General features: G+C 46.0%; 1 protein-coding gene across 2 annotated transcripts; it reads right to left on the reverse strand.

Annotated features, from left to right (window-relative positions):
* Positions 1–3,432: 3,432 nt before the first annotated feature.
* On the reverse strand, positions 3,433–19,182 carry LOC128420567 (CD209 antigen-like protein C). 2 transcript variants are annotated; one of them, XM_053402195.1, is made up of 7 exons: positions 18,783–19,182; positions 14,919–15,086; positions 12,845–12,952; positions 10,767–10,853; positions 5,714–5,880; positions 4,192–4,295; positions 3,433–3,704 (listed from the first exon to the last, which is right to left on the reverse strand). In XM_053402195.1, the coding sequence occupies exons 2-7, from the start codon at positions 15,082–15,084 to the stop codon at positions 3,548–3,550; spliced, it is 789 nt and encodes a 262-aa protein (XP_053258170.1). In that variant the 5' UTR covers positions 15,085–15,086; positions 18,783–19,182; the 3' UTR covers positions 3,433–3,547. The 2 variants fall into 2 exon arrangements, with proteins under 2 accessions (XP_053258170.1, XP_053258169.1); XM_053402194.1 differs by lacking the exon at positions 18,783–19,182 and adding an exon at positions 16,214–16,417.
* Between the last annotated feature and the right edge of the window lie 1,742 nt (positions 19,183–20,924).

Raw genomic sequence — 20,924 nt, forward strand, 5'->3', positions numbered from 1 at the left:
CAGCAAGATCTTTTGGGGTGTTGATGCTGTGATCCCCTCCATCCTAGGCTCAGACTGTGTATATGTGTAAATAAACCACATAACATAAAGACACTGCAGTCTCAGCTGTTGCTCATTCTAAGGAATCTGGACCCTGGATGAGAGCCTAGAACCCCTGGGATCTTCCACCGCTCTGAGATTAGAGTGGCATGCGGAAAATGTTAGAACTGTAATGTGAGCAGCAAAAGCAATTAAGCTGGTGAAATAAAAGGGAGTTGAGAATGTACTTTTGCTGTAAGCCATATGTTGTTGTTTAGTCGTTTAGTCGTGTCCGACTCTTCATGACCCCATGGACCAGAGCACGCCAGGCACCTCTGTCCTCCACTGCCTCCCGCAGTTTGGTCAAACTCATGCTGGTAACCTCGAAAACACTATGCAACCATCTCGTCCTCTGTCGCCCCCTTCTCCTTGTGCCCTCCATCTTTCCCAACATCAGGGTCTTCTCCAGGGAGTCTTCTCTTCTCATGAGGTGGCCAAAGTACTGGAGCCTCAGCTTCACAATCTGTCCTTCCAGTGAGCACTCAGGGCTGATTTCCTTCAGAATGGAGAGGTTTGATCTTCTTGCAGTCCATGGGACTCTCAAGAGTCTCCTCCAGCACCGTAATTCAAAAGCATCAATTCTTCAGTGATCAGCCTTCTTTATGGTCCAGCTCTCACTTCCATACATCACTACTGGGAAAACCATAGCTTTAACTATACGAACCTTTGTTGGCAAGGTGATGTCTCTACTAGACAGCATCTTGAGAAGTAGAGACATAAGCCATATAGAATCATAGAATTGTAGAGCTGGAACCCCAAGGGTCCTCTGGTCCAATCCTGTGCAATGTGGGAATCTCTGCTAAAGCATCCATGATAGATATAGAAGGGATAAGTATTCTTGGGGAGCCAGAAGTCTACTTGACCAGGTGCCCCTCAGAGCAATACTTTGAGCACATCTATTTGTGCCATTTCCTGGTAGGCAATTGAATTTCATGCTGGATCCTGTACACTGATTAGCTCAGCAAAGCATTAGAAAGGGAAGCAATCCTGTGGAACTAGCTGCAGAAATAGAATGAAATAGAACCCTCTGCCGTTCCAAAGTGCTCCTCTCTGGGGACAAATTATTAGGAATCTCGGGGTCACTTCCTAGGAGGTGACTTTGTACAGGTTTAAAATGGTCACTTCGCAATGGACGCTACCAGCACATTGTGTTGGGGTGGCCCCAGAATTTATTTTTATTGTGCGTTCTGCTGAAGTTTGGTATATATATATACTGTGCAGACATAAGGAGTCTGGTATGAGTGCTGGATGAAAGAATGAAGAAACTTACGTTTTATTATTCCTGGCAGACAAAGCCATTCTGAGAACAGACTTGGCATATGGACAGTAGGACTGGGCAATATCTGGTTTTCATCATCGTGGTATATCACCAGCTAAGCATTGCGATATACCGATATATCACGACGTCTGAAGTAAGGAGGGAGCGATGTAGAGGCATTGCCTGGCTTCACAGTTTTTCCTGCATTGTGATTTTTGCCGGTGTCAGTTCTAGGGATTTGCTGCCCCGCTGCAGAAGGCAGGGAGAGCTGAACCAGCAGAGTTCACAGGGGCTGCAGGAACTGAGAGAAACATTGGCTGGCTTCACAGTTTTCCCCACCTTGTGATTTTCGCATGGCACACACGTCATGATTCGCAATATATTGCCAGGCCAAAAACCAATGCCACAATATGGACTTCAAACTAGTTTTGGACGATATATCGCCCAGCCCTAATGGCCAATATGGAGTGAAGAGGTTAACACACATGCTCAGACACCCTTGAACTAGCTAAGCAGGAGAAGAAGAAACAGGGAAGCGAAGTCTGAAATGAATTGATCCAGCTTACCAACAAAAAGTTACTACTGCAAATGATAAGGAATCATTGAGGAGGAATGACAGGTCTGCTCTCGGTCAGAGAAATAAATCAGAGATGACAACCAGGTAAAATAAAGCAAGGCAGGCTCTTTAAGATTCATCTTTATTGATCTGCTGCAACAAAGTCACCCCCCGCCCCCAACAAAAGGAAGAGAAAGAGCCCTCAACAAAGCCAGGAACAACTTTTAAAACTGCAGAAAGTGTCCAGCGCCATTTGAGGACTGAACATGTTTGTTTATAAAAAGTGGCTTTGTTGGGTGTTATATTTGATTGGATGAAGCAAATATTGGTTTTATATAGTGGACATATGAAGAATCGAAAACCCTTTACTTTGGCATCTTATTTGTCTTATCTTTATCTTGTAACCTCTTTTCTACTCTTTGTTTATTTATTTCTTTTTCTATTGCTTTCTCCTCTCCAAAGAGAGGGGTTTGCTCTCCCAGACCTGAAATTGTATAACGAGGCGGCATGTTTGTGTTGGATGAAGGAATGGGTGGAACTAAAAAATGCCAACATCCCAGACCTAGAGGGGTTCAACCTATCTTTTGGATGGCATGCTTACCTTTACTATGGAAAAACCAAGCTGCATAAGGGATTCCTAAACCACATAATAAGGAAGAATTAATGTAGTGTTTTGGCAAGACACAAAGACCTTCTTGAAAGGAAGACCCTTGATTGGATATCCCCTACTAGGCTGTGGCAGTGAAAAAAGTAAATTTGGATAAGAATTGGGGTACTTATAATGATCTCCTTAATTTTAAGAGATTTTAAAAAATAAAATAAGGAAGGAATTCCAAATTGGATTCCAAATTGGTTTCAATATTTTCAACTAAGTGAGGTCTTTAAAAAGAATAAAGAAAGGGGAGGCTAAGAATTTGGGGGAAAATGGTATTAGGGAACAACAAATAATAACCGTAATTTTTAAGTGGGGGGATGGACTTTGGCCCGGCTCGTATACATCGCGTGGTCCGGCGCGTGCTCGGCACTGCACGTAAGTAAGAGGCGCCCAGATCACAGCCCAGATGGCCTCCCACGAAGCCTCCCTCTAAGCGCCTGGTGCCACAGAAGTGCCAGCAAGCAGATCAGGTGGCTTGCAGACTGTGCCATCCTTGCTTGGCGCCAGGATCACACAGGGCGCTTCCCTGCTCCGCTCACAGACTCCACAGGGAGGCGTGCAGGCAGCGACTCGGCCAGAAAGGGGCGCCCCACAACCGCTCCCGATCACACCCGTCAGATACCCAGGCAGCCATGGCAAGAGGGGACGTGAAGGGGCTTCCCTGAGCCGGATGCAGCGTGCTCCGATGGGTGGCTGAGAGGAGAAGAGCGGGCTGCCCCACAGCGGGGAAGGGAGCGAGCCCCGACTCTCCTTCCCGGACACTCAGCCTGTGGTGCCCTCCAAAATCTGGCGCCCTGGCGCCCTGCGCCACTAACATCTATGGGTAAGATGCCCCTGAAACAACCTCTCAACTCTCTTGGTTCCAGGGAGCACAAAGAACAAGGCTTGCGTGGAATAGTATATTTCTGTTCATTCTTTCTAAGCAGACTTCTCCTGAAGTTGAACCATGGGATGAAACCCATTCTGTCTTCAGTCACGTGTTGGCTCAGGTTTTGCCAGCTTAAATTTCTACGCTCTCCTTACAAACCCAGTTCCGTAGTTCGTGGCAATAGGTATCGCGCCAATTGTTTCCAGCCAGCGAAGGCACTATGGATGTGCAGTCCTTCTCCAGTCTTCTCTTGCTTTCTGTGAAGTAAGTGTTTTCCTCGTGCCAATACCTGGGACCAGAGAGGAAAGACTTCCATTAAATCTAAGACATACAGAGAGGCTGGGTCTACCAAGGCAACAGAATGAGGAGGATGTGAGAGGTGGCAAGACCTGTTGAGGCGAAATGGGCTGTGACACTGTTATGTACTGAGCTTGGATCCTAGAACAATAGGCAGGTAGGATCCTAGAAGACAGCAACCTGATTGGTCTTCAGGAGCCGCCCAATCCAGCTCCAGGCAGAAGTGAATCAGCAACCGGATTGGCCTGCAGGAGCAGTCCAATCAGGCTCCAGGAGGGGAGTTGAATCAGCCAATCACGCAGGACCCATTGTGTAAATCAGGGGTCAGCTGGCCTGGTTAGTTTGGGAGTGCATCACATATGCATGTGCAAGGCACCGCAGCAGATTGTGTTGTAAAGATTACTTAACTTCTTTACATGCTCAAGAACAGTTCCCTAACACCTCTTGAAATACCCCCCCCCTTTTTAAAAAAGACTTACTGTTTTGTTACCCTGGAGCCATCTGTCCATTCCCATTTGCCTTCCTCCTTTTCATCTGTAAAACCAATCCAGGCGGGCTCTTTGAGCTGAGAAGTGATGTAATTCTGCAGAAAGAAGGAACCACCTTAGCTGACAAAATGCCCAAATTCAGCTACCTAAGCCTGAGCAATGTGGCAGTAAGGAACTGCACACTGAATGCTGTGACTTGCTGCGAGGCAGACGGAAACATGTACTTTGAGGGAGATAATAAAAATGGCTTGGAACCTCTGCGGAGTTAATTTTTTCACTTGCCCCCTCATTGGGAGGAGGAGGGACTGGACTTCCAAGACTTGCCGGGGCTCTGGTGGGGCATAATTATAATTATAATTAATTGCTTTGCCTGGACGTGGAGGGGAGAACCTGGAGGCCTGCCAGGCAGGACTTTGGCAAAACATTGGGTGACTCCCTGTTAGAAATTGAAAGTGGAATTTTACAGCCGCATCAGAAGAGATGAGAACAAAGAGAGATACCGTATTTTTCATCCTATAGGGTGCACCGGCCCATAGGACGCACCTCGTTTTTTGGGGGGGAAATGAATAAAAAAAATATATTTCCCCCCCCAGCCGCGGCTGCAGCCCCAAGCCTTGCGCACACCTGCCCGAAGCACGGGGAGCCCTCTGGAGGGCTCCCCGTGCTTCAGGCTGCAGGCTGCCGCCCCAAGCCTCGCGCACCCGGCGGGACCTCCCGCCGGGCGCACAAGGCTTGCGGACACCCGCCCGAAGCAGGGGCGCCCTCCAGAGGGCGCCCCGTGCTTCGGGCTGCAGGCTGCTGCCCGCAAGCCTTGTGAGCCCGCGGGAACTCCCGTCGAGCTTGCAAGGCTTGCGGATAGCTTCCTGAAGCCTGCATTCGCCCCATAGGACGCACACACATTTCCCCTTCATTTTTGGAGGGGAAAAAGTGCGTCCTATGGGGCGAAAAATACGGTACCTCTCCAGAGTAACTCTGAGTCATCAAAGAAGATCAGGAACTAATTAATATGGACATAATATTTGATAACGGAACAATTGATGGAACTTAAAACCTCACACAGGAAGTAGAAAAGAGAATTTCGTTTGCAAATTTACAAACTACTATATGTGTTAATACGAATTGAAGTTAATCATTGTAGCTGTGGTATAAGGGATTTTATCGAGAATGGATTGCATTTGGTTTGAGCAATAGTCTGGAGTCAGAACTAAAGAGAACCAGACCCTGAAGTACAGCACATGGGAAGCCATACAAAATTTATAATTGGCTATGTAATTGATTTGTATCTGAATTGATATTGCTATTGGGTATTAATATAATTTGACGCATATTGGATTTTTGTAATTGAAAATGAATAGAAATTATTTAAAACAAAAAACAAAGCAGCCATGGAAATAGCTGCAAGAAATCATAACACATTTGCAGGCGAGGGCAAGAAGAACGAAGGTTGACAGAAGGATTGGGCACTAGAGAGGATGACCACTTTGTGGAAGAGAGAAAGAAAAATATATATAACCTGTTCTTCATCACTTAAAACGGAGGCCAGGTGGGAATCTCTGGACACACAGAAGTTCTCTGCATCATACCAGGTCTTTCTTCCTTTTGAAACATAGTAGAGATTCCTCCCAAAAGTATCCCAGGTACCAGCAGATCTGGCTTTAGTATCTTTCTTGTAGAGATTTTCTATGAGTGAGAGAGAGGAATGCCTGTATTGCATGGCGCATGGACTGCAAGCAGTTGTGTGATGGCCTGGGATTCGGACTCGGATGCTGAACCTGAGGGATCCCAGCCTGCACAGGATTCCCCGCCTCCAGAACCAGCTGAGCCGGGGCTGGGGCCAGAGCCTGAAAAGTCCTTACCTGTGCTGGATCCTCAGGTGCAGGCACCAGCTGACTCTGCTCTGGCCCCTGAGGTGATGGAGGACCCATTGCCTACAGGTGCTCCACTCTCAGCCCCATCAGGGGAAGCTGAGGTTGCCTCCGGGTCTGGTAACCCGCCAGCCTCTCCTGAGCTGCAGAGGCTCAGGGCAGAGAGGCGGAGGGAACTAAGTTCCTGCAGGAGGAGTGCTCGCCTCCAGGCCAGGAGAGGTGAGTCACCTGTGGACAGGCGTCGCCCTGTGCCTCGGGGCAGATAAAAGCTAACCAGCCCCAGTCCCAGGTTGCGGGAGCAACATTGTTGGTTGCCAGTTCCTGCCTGGGCCCTGTCCTGCTCTTCTGCCAGAGTTCCTGACTCTACCCAACTCCTTGCCTTGGACCCAGCTACAGCTTTGACGGACAGCCTCCATACTGCACCATCAACCTCGGACTGGACTCAGACCTCACCTCTCTGTTAGCCCCCAGGACCAGCACAAGTTGTGTTCAAAACCCTGTCCATCCCATGTGTGATGTGGGGCGCCTCATTCGCTCTTTTTTTTCCAAAAAAAATTATTGATTTTCCAAAAAAAATTAAACAAACACACATACATCTTAACTGTACTTAATCCAATCGTAGTAACATCGTTAAGTGACTTCCTCAAAACCCCCCTAGATGAGTTTCAGTGTATTTCATTGTGACTGTTTTTCTCATAAAATTAACTTAATCACTTAACATCTTTCTTTCTTTTCATTTTAACTTTAAACATATTATTCTCTAACATCGCATATTTAAATCCTAGGCCTATCTGGTATTTGCAAGTTTTTCCAATTAAGTTATCTTGGCATATTTAACTAGATAGTCTTTGAATTTCATCCATTCCTCCTGGTACTCTTCCGGTGAGGTCGGCTAGCTCCGAAAAGTCCATCATCTTCATCTGCCATTCCTCCACTGTTGGGACTTCTTTTGTTTTCCAGTTCTTAGCTAACAAAATTCTAGCTGCAGTTGTGGCATACAAAAGCAATCTAACATCTTTCTTGGGCAGTTCCAGACCTGTTATTCCAAGAAGAAAGGCCTCTGGTTTCTTAATAAATGTATATTTCAACATTTTTTTCAATTCATTATAAATCGTCTCCCAGAAGTCTTTCACCTTGGGGCAGGTCCACCACATGTGATAGAAGGTACCCTCTTTTTCTTTACATTTCCAGCATAGATTATCACTATTATGACAGTAAAGTTTATCAGGATCAGCCTCATGCACAAGTTTTGCCAAGTGGCTAGGACTGGTTCTTGACTGAAGAAACCATATGCATCGAGCACACAGAGGTGGTTTGAGGTTAGTGTGCCCGGTGCAGTCACACTACGTGTCCTGCTGCAGGGGGCACCACAAACCAAAAACCACCAGAATGCCTATATTACGCAAATCCAATTGAAAAAACACGTAAACATAATAGGCCGTATAGTAACAATTACAAAGTTAGTTAGTAGAAACTACTTCTCAAAAATTCAATACAGCTTCTTATAATGTCAAAATCAACATATAATATATTAAAATGTAGCTTTCTAGTTGACCACCAAGTTCATTATGTACAAAATACAAGTCCTATATTGTCACTGCCATGCTACATTCTACATTCTAATTTATTCATCTTCTCTTGTATTTTTCTGTCTGTTGTATTCCTTAGAAGAGTGGCGTGAAATAATCTTTGAAGTGTCTAATGAAGATGATTGGGTTGGCAGACAAAATAATAATAAAAATAATAATAAAAATTTATATTCCGCCCTCCCCAGCCGAAGCTTGGCTTAGAGCGCCTAACAACAATAAAAGTAACACAGCATTCTAAAATCAATTCATTTTAAAATCAATTCAAAATCAAATTACTGTATTTTTTGCTCTATAAGACTCACTTTTTCCCTCCTAAAAAGTAAGGGGGGATGCGTGTGCGTCTTATGGAGCAAATGCAGAAGCCAGAACAGCAAAAGGGATTGCTGCTTTCACTACGCAGCGATCCCTCTTGCTATTCTGGCTTCTGAGATTCAGAATATCTTTTTTCTTGTTTTCCTCCTCCAAAACTAGGTGTGTCTTGTGGTCTGGTGCGTCTTATAGAGCGAAAAATATGGTAACTTAATGGCACTGATGGATGCTGGCCCAGGCAGACAAGACAAGGATTCCTGGACTCCCTGTTTCGCCCAAAGATTATTTCCCTGCAACGCTTGGGCTTTTCTGCTGACCTGTGGCTCCACAAGTGGTTGCTTCAATGGAGGAGGGGATTTGATTTATTTATTTATTTAAAAAAAAAATATCTTTTTTTTAGTTTCAATTCACCATACAACACCAAACACTAATACAACAAAAAAAACAAAATAAAAAAAACAAAAAAGTAACGAAAAACATTACATAACAAAAAAACACACCAACAAATTAAACTTACAGTAACTAAATAATACAAGAACAATGATTGACTTCCCTTCAACTCGGTTTTGGAATATGTTACAAAAAGTTTTCTATGTGCAGTTTCACTTTCTTAAATCTCTTTATGTCGCAGGATCTATATCGAGCCTACTGTGATTTTTAAATTTCTTACATCTGTTTCAATATATGTCATAAATTTATTCCATTCATTATTAAACTTTGTACCTTTTTGGTTTCTTATTTTCTGTGTCATTTTTGCCAATTCTATTTATTCAAATAATTTAATTTGCCAATCATTTACCGTTGGGATTTTTGGTGTCTTCCAATTTTGTGCTATTAATATTCTAGCAGCCACTGTTGCGTATTGGAAAAATATTTGGTTCTCCTTTTTGATTTCTTCTCCAATTATCCCCAAGAGGAAGGCCTCAGGTTTTTTTGTGAAGGTATATTTAAGTATTTTTTTTAAATTCATTGTAAATAAGCTCCCAGAACTTTTTGATTACCTCACAAGTCCACCACATATGGTAAAAGTTGCCTTCCTTAATTTTACATTTCCAGCATGTTTTGTCTCCGGTTTTATACATTTTTTTCTAATTTTACAGGCGTGATGTACCACCTATACATCATTTTTTCCATGTTCTCTCTAAGTGTTGTACAAGCTGAGAATTTCATACCTTTATTCCAAAGTTTCCTCCAACTATCAAATTCTATATTGTATCCAAAGTCTATCGCCCATTTCACCATTTCTTCTTTTACTTCTTCATCTTTAGTGTCCCATTCTAACAATTGATTGTACATTTTGGATAGGAGTTTTGATTTACTTTCCAATATTTCTACCTGGAATCTGGATTTTTTTTCATTTATCCCAATCTTTTTGTCTTTGGTCCATAAAGCGTTAATTTGATGAAATTGAATCCAACCTGTTAGCTTGTTTTTTATCTCTTCATATGGTCTAATCTTCCATCCTTTTTCTGTTTTTACTAACAGATCTTCATAAGTCCATCTTTCTGGAGGAGGGGATTTGATTTAAAGGCCAACCTGCCCGATTTGCACTCTCCGAAACGACCTGAAACACGACCATTCCTCAAAAGTTACACTCCTCTGGGTTTTGAAATGCAGTTCACCAGCCAAGGAACTTTGGAAAAAGGGTGAAGGGAGTGTTGAAATGCCTATGTCTGTGATGACGACGGGGGACGGCGGGGACCGCATCCACTTCAGAGGAAATTACTTTGCAAATAATAATAATAATAATTGCATCTGAAGCAAAATTGCAAGCAAAACTGGGCATATTGAGGAGAAACGTGCGCTGAAATGCTTGTGCATTTTCATGACAACCTGTTTTAAATAAATGCAAACTGCTGTGGAAATGTGGGGAAACTGAGAAGATGAAGAAAGAAACCAAAATTGACAGAGCAGGGCCTGAGTAAAACACAAGAGAAAGCTGCCGAATGGCTGAGATTGAACACTGATATGTCCCAGCTCCTTCCCTTAGCCAGTGCTCTGTGCCAGCATTTAATGTTCATTCAGGGTGGCCTTTAATTTTTGTGGAAGCTAAGGGTGTGCCCACCCCCCCCTTTTGCAATTCTAGCATTCCAGGTGTTATGTACTGAGTTGAATAGGATCCAAAAGGCAGCAGTCTGATTGGTCCTAGAACAATAGGATTCAGAATGCAGCAGTCTGATTGGTCCTAGAACAATAGGTTCCAGAATGCAGCAGTCTGATTGGTCCTAGAACAATAGGGTCCAGAATAAAGCAGTCTGATTGGTCCTAGAACAATAGGGTCCAGAATGCAGCAGTCTGATTGGTCCTAGAACAATAGGATTCAGAATACAGCAGTCTGATTGGTCCTAGAACAATAGGGTCCAGAATGCAGCAGTCTGATTGGTCCTAGAACAATAGGGTCCAGAATAAAGCAGTCTGATTGGTCCTAGAACAATAGGGTCCAGAATGCAGCAGTCTGATTGGTCCTAGAACAATAGGATTCAAGATGCAGCAGTCTGATTGGTCCACAGGAGCCACCCAATCCAGCTCCAGGTGGAAGTGAATCCGCAACCTGATTGGCCTACAGGTGAATCCCGGAATTAGCCAATCACGTGGGGCCCATTGTGTAAATAATGTACATAGAGCAGACATTCTGGGGGAACTTCCATTCCTCCTCACCACTATGAGCTGAATAAAGAGCATGAAATCCACTCTCGACTCCAAGTATATTTCACCACCCTTTCAGTTTCTGGCTCACCGCCATATCCATTTGCCCCCTTGCATTCTCAAAGTGTGCCCCGTATTTAGACATGCAGATACTTACGGTAGTTTTTCTTCTGCTCTGCATATTCATGCTGGTTGCTTTTCAATGTGTCCATCAACGTCAAAGCAAAATCTGATACCTTTATGGCTGAAAGTATTCCCAAAATTAGAATGAGAGTTTCTTCAGCACCAGCCCAACCCAGACCCAGACACGTTTGCTTCTTCATTTGAATATGTTATAGGGTTCCCATATTATAAAAAGGTAAAGGGTAAAGGGGACCCCTGACCATTAGGTCCAATTGTGACCGACTCTGGGGTTGCGACGCTCATCTCACGTTATTGACCAAGGGAGCCGGCGTACAGCTTCCAGGTCATGTGGCCAGCATGACTAAGCCGCTTCTGGCGAACCAGAGAAGTACACAGAAATGCCATTTACCTTCCCACCGGAGCGGTACCTATTTATCTACTTGCACTTTGACGTGCTTTCGAACTGCTAGGTTGGCAGGAGCAGAGACCGAGCAACGGGAGCTCACCCTGTCGCGGGGATTCGAACCGCCAACCTTCTGATCGGCAAGCCTAGGCTCTGTGGTTTAACCCACAGCGCCACCCATTATAAAAAGGAGGACACCCTAAAACGTCAAAAAAAACCCACAATTTTTTAATTGATTTGCCTAAGATCTAAAGTGCTGCCTTTCAGAAATTCCCTCCCCCCCCCCAACTGAACTCCCAATAATGAGGACAAGGCAGGGATGCCCCCTGTCTCCACTGTTGTTAATCCCAACATTGGAAGTGTTAACTAGAGAAATACGGGGAAATGATGAAATAACAGGTATTAAGGTTGGGCTGAGAGAGTACGAAGTCAAAGCCTTGCAGACAACTTTGCGTCGACATTGGAAAATCTGATGGAAAGTGTCCCAAGGACAATAGAAACTATAACAAAATTTGGCAACTTAGCAGGATTCTATATAAATAAGGGGAAGGAGGGAATGATAGTTAAAAATCTAGACTCACAGGCGAAAGAAAGACTCGAGAATATTACGAGAATTAAAACAGGGGGGTTAAATATTTGGGAAAATGGATATCAGCAAAGAACTTAAACCTTTTCCAGGATAACTATGTTACAATTGTGGGATGTAATCAAAGGCAACATTCCTTCCTTAGAAAGTTGTTTTAAACTGTTATTAAGAAGTTTCAGTTGTGCTAGCATTGTCAATAAATATTAGTGCTGGCATGTTCGCTGCTCTGACTTCCTTTGAGGAAGTTGGGGGGTTTATCTAAATTATAAGAATAAGTGCTATTTTTCTAGGGAAAGGGTTACCGGAACTCACCATCAACTTTCCCCTCGTTCTCTTAGAATGGCAATGGTGCCCACCTGAGAGGTGCCGGAACTCAGTTCTAGTGAGTTCCAGCTGGGAGGGAAGTCCTGGGAACATCCTATTATGATTTGATATTATGGTGGGTATTGCTAATTGATATTATGGTGGGTATTGCTACACAGAACCCACAAACTTCCTATAAAGGCTAGCCAAAATTCCACATCTGTATCTTCAGGAGTTGCCAACAAAGGCCCATATAGTTAAAGCTATGGTTTTCCCAGTAGTGATGTATGGAAGTGAGAGCTGGACTATAAAGAAGGCTGATCGCCGAAGAATTGATGCTTTTGAATTCTGGTGCTGGAGGAGACTCTTGAGAGTCCCATGGACTGCAAGAAGATCAAACCTCTCCATTCTGAAGGAAATCAGCCCTGAGTGCTCACTGGAAGGACAGATCCTGAAGCTGAGACTCCAGTACTTTGGCCACCTCATGAGAAGAGAAGACTCCCTGGAGAAGACCCTGATGTTGGGAAAGATGGAGGGCAAAAGGAGAAGGGGACGACAGAGGACGAGATGGTGGGACAGTGTTCTCGAAGCTACGAACATGAGTTTGACCAAACTGCAGGAGGCAGTGGAAGACAGGAGTGCCTGGCGTGCTCTGGTCCAGGGGGTCACAAAGAGTCGGACACAACTAAACGACTAAATAACAACAATCTTCAGGAGATTTCCGCCTTTTCTTTTCAGTCCTCAGAGCTATGGAAACTGTGCCGCACCCCGCATTTCGAAACCGGAATTGGAAATAAACAGTTATTTCTATCCCACTTACCATTTCCGTAATTGAGCTTAGGGCGTCTGTACGAAGCGGCCATTGAGCTTCTGAGCCTGTTCAACGACGGTTCGAGGTGATGGGGTGGTTCCGCTAGCATATTGCTATCTAAAGGTATTAAGACAAGGACAGGAACTCAGATTTCCAGCTGCCGAACAACTGCCCCCTCAATAACCCCATAATAAGCACATGAAACTGCCATATTCAGAGGTTGAGCCATGTTCCACCAAGCCTTGGACTGTCTTCTCAACAGGTAGTAGCTCTTCAGAGACTCCTGCAAAGCCCTCTACCAACTACCCAGCCTGAGATCACAGAATCATAGAGTTGGAAGGGACCCCAATGGCCATCTAGTCCAACCCCCTGCATTGCAGGAATCTCAGCTAAAGCATCCATGACAGATGGCTATCCAACCTCTGCTTTAAAACCTCCAAGGAAGGAGAGTCCAGGTGAACTTCCCTGGGGACAGCATTCCATAGACGGGGAGCCACTGCAGAGAAGGCCCCGTTTTCATGTTGCCACCCTCTGTATCTCTTGAGGAGGAGGCACACAAATGAGGGCCTCAGAAGATGATCTCAGGGTCCAGGTAGGTTCATATGGAAAGAGGCGGTCCTTGAGGTATTGTGGTCCTGAGCCATTTAAGGCTTTATAGGTCAAAACCAGCACTTTCAATTGGGCCCAGAAACTAATCGGTAGTCAGTGCAGTCGGACCAGGATCGGTGTAATATGTTCAAACCATCTTGTTCCGGTGAGCAACCTGGCCGCTGAATTCTGCACCAGCTGAAGTTTCCGAACCGTCTTCAGAGGCAGCCTGACATATAACGCATTGCAGTACAGTGGTACCTCAGGTTACAGACACTTCAGGTTACAGACTCCGCTAACCCAGAAATAGTACCTCAAGTTAAGAACTTTGCTTCAGGATGAGAACAGAAATCGTGTGGTGGTGGCGTGGCAGCAGCGGGAGGCCCCATTAGCTAAAGTGGTACCTCAGGTTAAGAACAGTTCAGGTTAAGAACGGACCTCTGGAACAAATTAAGTTCTTAACCCGAGGTACCACTGTAATCTAACCTTGAGGTTACCAGAGCTTAGACAACAGTAGTTAGGCTATCCCTGTCCAGATAGGGGCGTAGCTGGGCCACCAGCCAAAGCTGATGGAAGGCTGTATAGTTACTTATCTGCTTGGCTTGGGGGGGTCACAAAACGGCACACCCTCCAACATTTCTCCAATGAAAATAAAGACGTCCTAAGGGAAAATGGGACATTCCAGGATCAAATCAGAAATCGGGATGGCTTCTGTAAATCTGTGATTGTCCCCGTGATTGATATACACTCATGGTTTATAAAAATAGGAAGAATTAAGGAATGCTTTTCATAACATAGATGGACACATTACGTGTTGCTTGTAATGTTAACAATGTGTTATTAAAATTTGATGCCAGAGGTTTCTGCAGAGCAACCAGGAACCAGGCAATAGGCAAACTGCATTGTTACCAACAAAAAACAGGTAAGGGGTATTATTTAATGTACAGTGGTGCCTCTGGATATGAACGGGATCCGTTCCGGAGCCCTGTTCACATCCTGAAGTAAACGTAAGACACGACTGCGCATCTGCGCGTGCGCGGGTCGCGTTTCACCACTTCCGCGCATGCGCATGACGTCATTTTGAGAGTCTGCGCATGCGCAAGCGGCGAAACCCGGAAGTAACACGCTCCATTACTTCCGGGTCACCGCGGAGCTACTTCAACCCGAGGTATGACTGTACCAGTATGTCCTGTGACATTTTAGAACAAAGTATCTAATATTGTTCTAATAATGTTTAAAAGTTCAGCGTAGATCCAGCCCTGGAAAACAAGGGTGCTTGGAGTGTCTGTGCATGCTAAGGGCCCCTTCAACAAGCCTGCCGCCCAGTGCGGGGTGCCAACAGACGCATCTTAGCAGTGCCCAGCCCTCCTCCCCTGTTCACTGCACGAGGACACCTTGTTCAACCCTCTGTCCTTCAGCAAGAGAAACCAAGCGGCACAGTTTCTTCAGGAGCAGTTTGGGGAAGGTGTGTGTCAGCAGACAGAGTTGAACTTACAGAGATAGCCCATCACTGCAGCTATGGTACCGAAGACCAATACCGTCCCACCAATGCACATCCATATCATCTTTAAACGTTGCGGTGTCATGCCAGGATGTTCTGGTGCTGCTGGTGGTGGTGGTGCCGCCGCCTTTGCTGGTGCTGGTGGTTTCTTGGGGGCCATGGCTGCAATGACAAGAAGGAAGAAAGACCCATGAAGGCAACAAATTGAGGGGCAAGTTCATCATCAGGCCCCCTGCCTTTTGCCTATTCAGGGATTTGGGTGCTGCACTCAGGACCCAATAGGCAGAGGGACCCCTTAGCATTTGGTGGTAGCTGAGCGACAGGCAGTCACACCTGCGATTCATGGCTGATACTGCATTTCAAATTCAGACAAATCTGTCGTGATGCAATGGAGACCAAGGGGGTCTCAAAGGAGGCAAAGCTTAGGGCGGAGGGCTCAGAATCATCTGGAGAAGGTGGGAAAGGAGGGGCAGTTGCCTAACAGATTTTAACTGTTCTTTTAAGTTCTCAAATAATGATATTCACTGTGGAAAGGGTACAGTTTAAGCTCCAGTAATGAGGAAAAGGTAAAGGTGCCCCTGACCGTCAGGTCCAGTCGCGGACGACTCTGGGGTTGCATGCTCATCTCTTTCTATAGGCCAAGGGATCCGGCGTTTGTCTGCAGACAGCTTCCGGGTCATGTGGCCAGCATGACTAAGCCGCTTCTGGCCAACCAGAGCAGCGCACGGAAACGCCGTTTACCTTCCCGCCAGAGCGGTACCTATTTATCTACTTGCACTTTGGCGTGCTTTTGAACTGCTAGGTTGGCAGGAGCAGGGACCGAGCAACGGGAGCTCACCCCGTCACGGGGATTCAAACTGCCGACCTTCCAATGGCAAGCCCTAGGCTCAGTGGTTTACACCACAGCACCACCCGCGTCCCTCAAGTAATGGAGAGCTGAGGATAAAAAAAATCAGGGATTGCCTAAATTAGGGTTGCCATATTTCAAAAAGTGAACATCCGTACACAAAGGTTGTTGAGTTTTTTGGGCAAAATTGACACCCCCACCCCAAAAAAGAGAGGTTTCTGAGCTATTTTTAAAGGAAAATAGCCGAAAACAACACTAGCGACATAGGTTGCCATATGATCAGATTTTCCCGGACATTTTTTTGCGATTCTTTGCCCGGACATTGCTTCCGACTGCGGTATTCCGGCTATGTCCAGAAAATTCTGGATGGATGGCAACCCTGGCATAAGAAGCTCTTCCCAACATTGGATAATCTGCTGTCGTGTCGAGGCAACTACTGTACCTTCTGCTTGTGGTTCACTTTAGGATTCCCTTCCAGATTATCTGTCAAGGATTTCCCTTGCTCTTCTTCGAGTCTGATTCTCTTGAACCCTACACTATTTCTGCTCTATATTTCCCATGGATTCTTATGCCTCCCTCCCACAGCCTTATACTCGCTTCCTTTGTCCTCCCAGTTTGGTGCAAGCAGCAGCCCTGTGACACAAGCCGCTTGCTGATTGGCTGCCTGCCCTGCCCTGCCACCATTCACCATCACAAGCACACCTGTGGCTGAAAGGTAAGGCAGATTGTGATGGCGCTGGGCCTGTGAGGCAGCAGTCTTTGGCATCTAAGTAGGTGAAGGTACCAGGAAACTCCTCATCAACTTTCTGACCCCAGCTGTGACCCTCTGACTTGTGTTCAGCTTGTGGTCCACCAAGACCCCTAGATCCTTTTCACACACACTGCTAGTAAGCCAGGTGTCCCTGAATGCTACTTCCAGCCTTGTGCCAAGTGAGCAGAGCTGGCAATCCCAGAATGATGATAATAATAATAATAATAATAATAATAATAATAATAATAATAATAAGAAGAAGAAGAAGAAGAAGAAGAAGAAGAAGAAGAAGAATTTATACCCTGCCCATCTGGCTGGGTTTCCACAGCCACTCTGGGCGGCTTCCAACCGAATATTAAAAACAATACGGCAAAGTTGCAAAGTCATTGTGTTTTTAACCACAAAGCCCACAAGCCTCTCTCTGGCAGCATGACACTTGAGGATAAGAAAGACACAAGGACGCAGTGTATTAGATTAATAGGCTAAAAAAAGGCCACAACTTTATTGATTACAGCATGTGAGTGATATTGGCTTAGGCATTGGATAAAACAACAGAGCTTGACTCCATACCCTCAGGAAGGGGTGAGTCTATCAAGGGTTAACCACCAGTAGAAGGCCACGACTGGACCTAATGGTCAGGGGTCCCTTTACCTTTACCTTTTAGGTGAAAAACCAAGTGGCCAGTGCCAATTTGCCAGTTCTTACCAGGCCCCTTGGACAACCAAGGCGACCAACCGCAGGTCCATGGCAAGGTCAAAAACATAGCAATGAACTAAAGGGAGGGTGCGTGCGTGATCCAACGAAAAGCAGCAGCAGAAAGAGAGGGCAGTGCTGCCGCGGCCACATTTGAGCAGCTAAACCCCGCCCCCAAGCCTCTGCCCGATTGGTTGGCTGCCAGGGGGCGTGGCAGCTGGGACAGCTGAGCAGGGGCCGGAACAAGAGGCTTAATAGAAAGGCGTTTGTCTTAGAGGGAGCAGCTAGAGAAGAACAGGCAAGGCTGGTGGCACAGAGAGAAGGATGGCGCAAGAGATCATCTATGCGAATACAACGAAGTTTGAAGTCGGTGGTAAGGGCACACTTTAATGACAGGCTCCCTTCCCTTTTAAGAAATTTCTCACATTTTGAATCGGGGCTTGGTCTGCGGGAGCAAAGGCATTACAGCAGCGGATTAGATAGTTTCATGGAGAAGAAGGCTATCAATGGCTTCTAACCACAATTGCATCCCCTCCAGCGTTTCTCCAGTGAAAATAAGGACATTCATTGCTATTTTTCTAAGGGAAACGGGGCTGGAACTCATGGACACCTCTGTCATTCTCTTTGAATGGCAATGGTGCCCATCTGAGAGGTGCCAGGAACTCAGTTCCAGCGAGTTCCAGCTGGGGGGAATCCTTGGGGACATCCTATTCCATGCCCTCCAACATTTCTCCGATGAAAATAGGGATGTCCTAGGGGACGCGGGTGGTGCTGTGGGTTAAACCACAGAGCCTAGGACTTGCCGGTCAGAAGGTCGGCGGTTCGAATCCCCACGACGGGGTGAGCTCCCGTTGCTCAATCCCTGCTCCTGCCAACCTAGCAGTTCGAAAGCACGTCAAAGTGCAAGTAGATAAATAGGTACTGCTCCGGCGGGAAGGTAAACGGTGTTTCCGTGCGCTGCTCTGGTTCGCCAGAAGTGTCTTAGTCATGCTGGCCACATGACCCGGAAGCTGTACGCCAGCTCCCTCGGCCAATAAGGCGAGATGAGCGCTGCAACCCCAGAGTTGGACACAACTGGACCTTATGCTCAGGGGTCCCTTTACCTTTTTTTAGGGAAAAGCAGGGCATTCTGGGATCAAATCAGAAATGTGGAAGGCTTCTGTAAATCTGACATGGTCCCTGGAAAATAGGGACACTTGGAGGGTCTGCAATGGCTATGTTATCACTGCACTCTGGGGTGCAGTAGTGCTTCTGAATAGCACCAGTTTCTGAGGAGTGTTGCTGTTGCACCCAGGTCCCTTTGGGGTATCGTGAGACCAGGATGAATGGGAGCCCTCTGGCCTGATCCAGCAGGAATTGTAATGCACCTTTGTCCAAAGTGAATATCAAAGTGGGGGGTTTTGGGGAGGAGGTCTGTCTGCTCCTCTTTGCCCCTTGCAGTGTTTGAAATTCCCCAGGCACCAGAATATCAGAAGACCCTGCTGGATCAGGCCATCCATCTGGTAAATTTGAGGGGAGTGGCTTTCCTTGTGGAGGACAATTGCCTTACCTGAGCAATTGCTCTTACCTGTGGCAACGCAATCCTGCGAGCCAGTCCTGGGTCCGGTACTAGGAACCTAAGGAGTCGTAAGGTCAATTGCCGGTGCCCAATGCGAAGTCTGGTGCAAGGCATCTTTTGCAAGAATGGGCTTGTCAACATCCTGCTTCCTCTCTGCTTCTCAGTGCCCCAGAGTCCACAGTGGCTTCCTGTTGTGTGAAGGTTGAATTTAATCCATAATATGGGGCTGGGGGTGAGGTGAGGGACCAAACACACACCTACAGTCCTCCTGCGGGATGCAGTTGCTGGACTCCCATCCTCCTCTGAAAAGATGGCCGGAAACGATGGGGTGGAACTCAACATCTGCAATAAAGCTCTTGTGAAACTGCAGAGCTTGCAGAGTTTCACAGATGAAAATAAATAAGCTCTTAAGAAACATCCCTCCCGCCTGATTCCCACACCAACTCTTGTACCCCACCCAAACCAGGAATCAAGGGAGACACACTGCAGAACATGTCTGCAAATGGACCAGAGACAAAATGTAAAAATAAGACATTTATATTATGTTATATTTTTGACATTTTTTGTCTTTGGGAAGTTCTATATAATTGCCTGAAGAGTTTTGTGAGCTGTGCTTCTTTATCTCTCTGTATTCCTTTGTGTTGTGTTTTACAAAGGGACCAGAGCAGGTTTTTTTCTCTTTCTTTTATAGTGGGGAATTTATTATTTGTTTCAATTCAAAAATATATACTTATAGACTGCCGATTTGCATAGCGCATGGCACCGTAAAAGCAGAACGAAGTGCAATCCCACAATGGACCAGAGCAACTCCATCTCAAATGCATCCCATAAGAGTACATAAGGAGAGCCCTGCAGGATCAGGCCCAAGGGGGTCCCCCAAGCCTAGCATCCTGTCCTCACAGCAGACAAGCAGCTGCCCATGGGAAACATGCAAGCAGGATCTGAGCCCAAGAACACTCTTCCCTCCTTTCACTTCTCATATTGTTTTGGGAAGTGTGAATTAGATGGGGATGGGGGTAATTGGCTTTAAATGTGAACTAGAATCATAGAATCATAGCCTGGTACGCAGGATGAGACCCTCCCTGCCCGCAGACTGTCTCGCCAGAGTGGTGCATGTTCTGGTTATCTCTCGCTTGGACTACTGCAATGCGCTCTACGTGGGGCTACCTTTGAAGGTGACCCGGAAACTGCAATTAATCCAGAATGCGGCAGCTAGACTGGTGACTGGGGGCGGCCGCCAAGACCACATAACACGGGTCTTGAAAGACCTACATTGGCTCCCAGTACGTTTCCGAGCACAGTTCAAAGTGTTGGTGCTGACCTATAAAGCCCTAAACAGCTTCGGTCCAGTATACCTGAAGGAGCGTCTCCACCCCCATCGTTCAGCCCCAGACACTGAGGTCCAGCTCCGAGGTCCTTCTGGCGGTTCCCTCACTGAGAGAGACCCAGTTACAGGGAACCAGGCAGAGGGCCTTCTTCGTAGTGGCACCCGCCCTGTGGAACGCCCTCCCACCAGATGTCAAAGAGAACAACAACTACCAGACTTTTAGAAGACATCTGAAGGCAGCCCTGTTCAGGGAAGTTTTTAATGTGTGACATTTTAATGTATTTTTAATCTTTGTTGGAAGCCGCCCGGAGTGGCTGGGGAAACTCAGCCAGATGGGCGGAGTAGAAATAATAAATTATTATTATTATTATTATTATTATTATTATTATTATTATTATTGAATTGTAGAGTTGGAAGGGACCCTGATAGCCATCTAGTCCAACTCCCTGCAATGGAGGAATCTCAACAAGACCATACATGGATTTCTCTCCCTGCCGAAAGCACTATTCTTCACTGGGGCACCACTCAGTGCTACTCAGCCCCTCAGGTTTTTTTCTATCAAGTTTTATGTAAACTGCTTTGCTTGTTTTTAATGGTATGGTTCTAACCTGCCCTGCCTGGGACCTGCTGATGGAGGGCAGGCAAGAAACAATGCTGTCCAGGGTTGTAAAGACTGCAAAGAGAATAACTGGGTGCACTCTTCCCACCTTGGACCAAATCTACGCTTCCAGGTGCCATAAGAAAGCTGCAGAGATAGCGCAGGATAGTGCGCACCCCGGAAAGGATCTCTTTCAGCCTTCTGGAAGAAGGTAGAAGAATTTGGA

Source organism: Podarcis raffonei, chromosome 9 (genome assembly GCF_027172205.1).
Source record: "Podarcis raffonei isolate rPodRaf1 chromosome 9, rPodRaf1.pri, whole genome shotgun sequence".
Taxonomy (NCBI): Eukaryota; Metazoa; Chordata; class Lepidosauria; order Squamata; family Lacertidae; genus Podarcis; species Podarcis raffonei.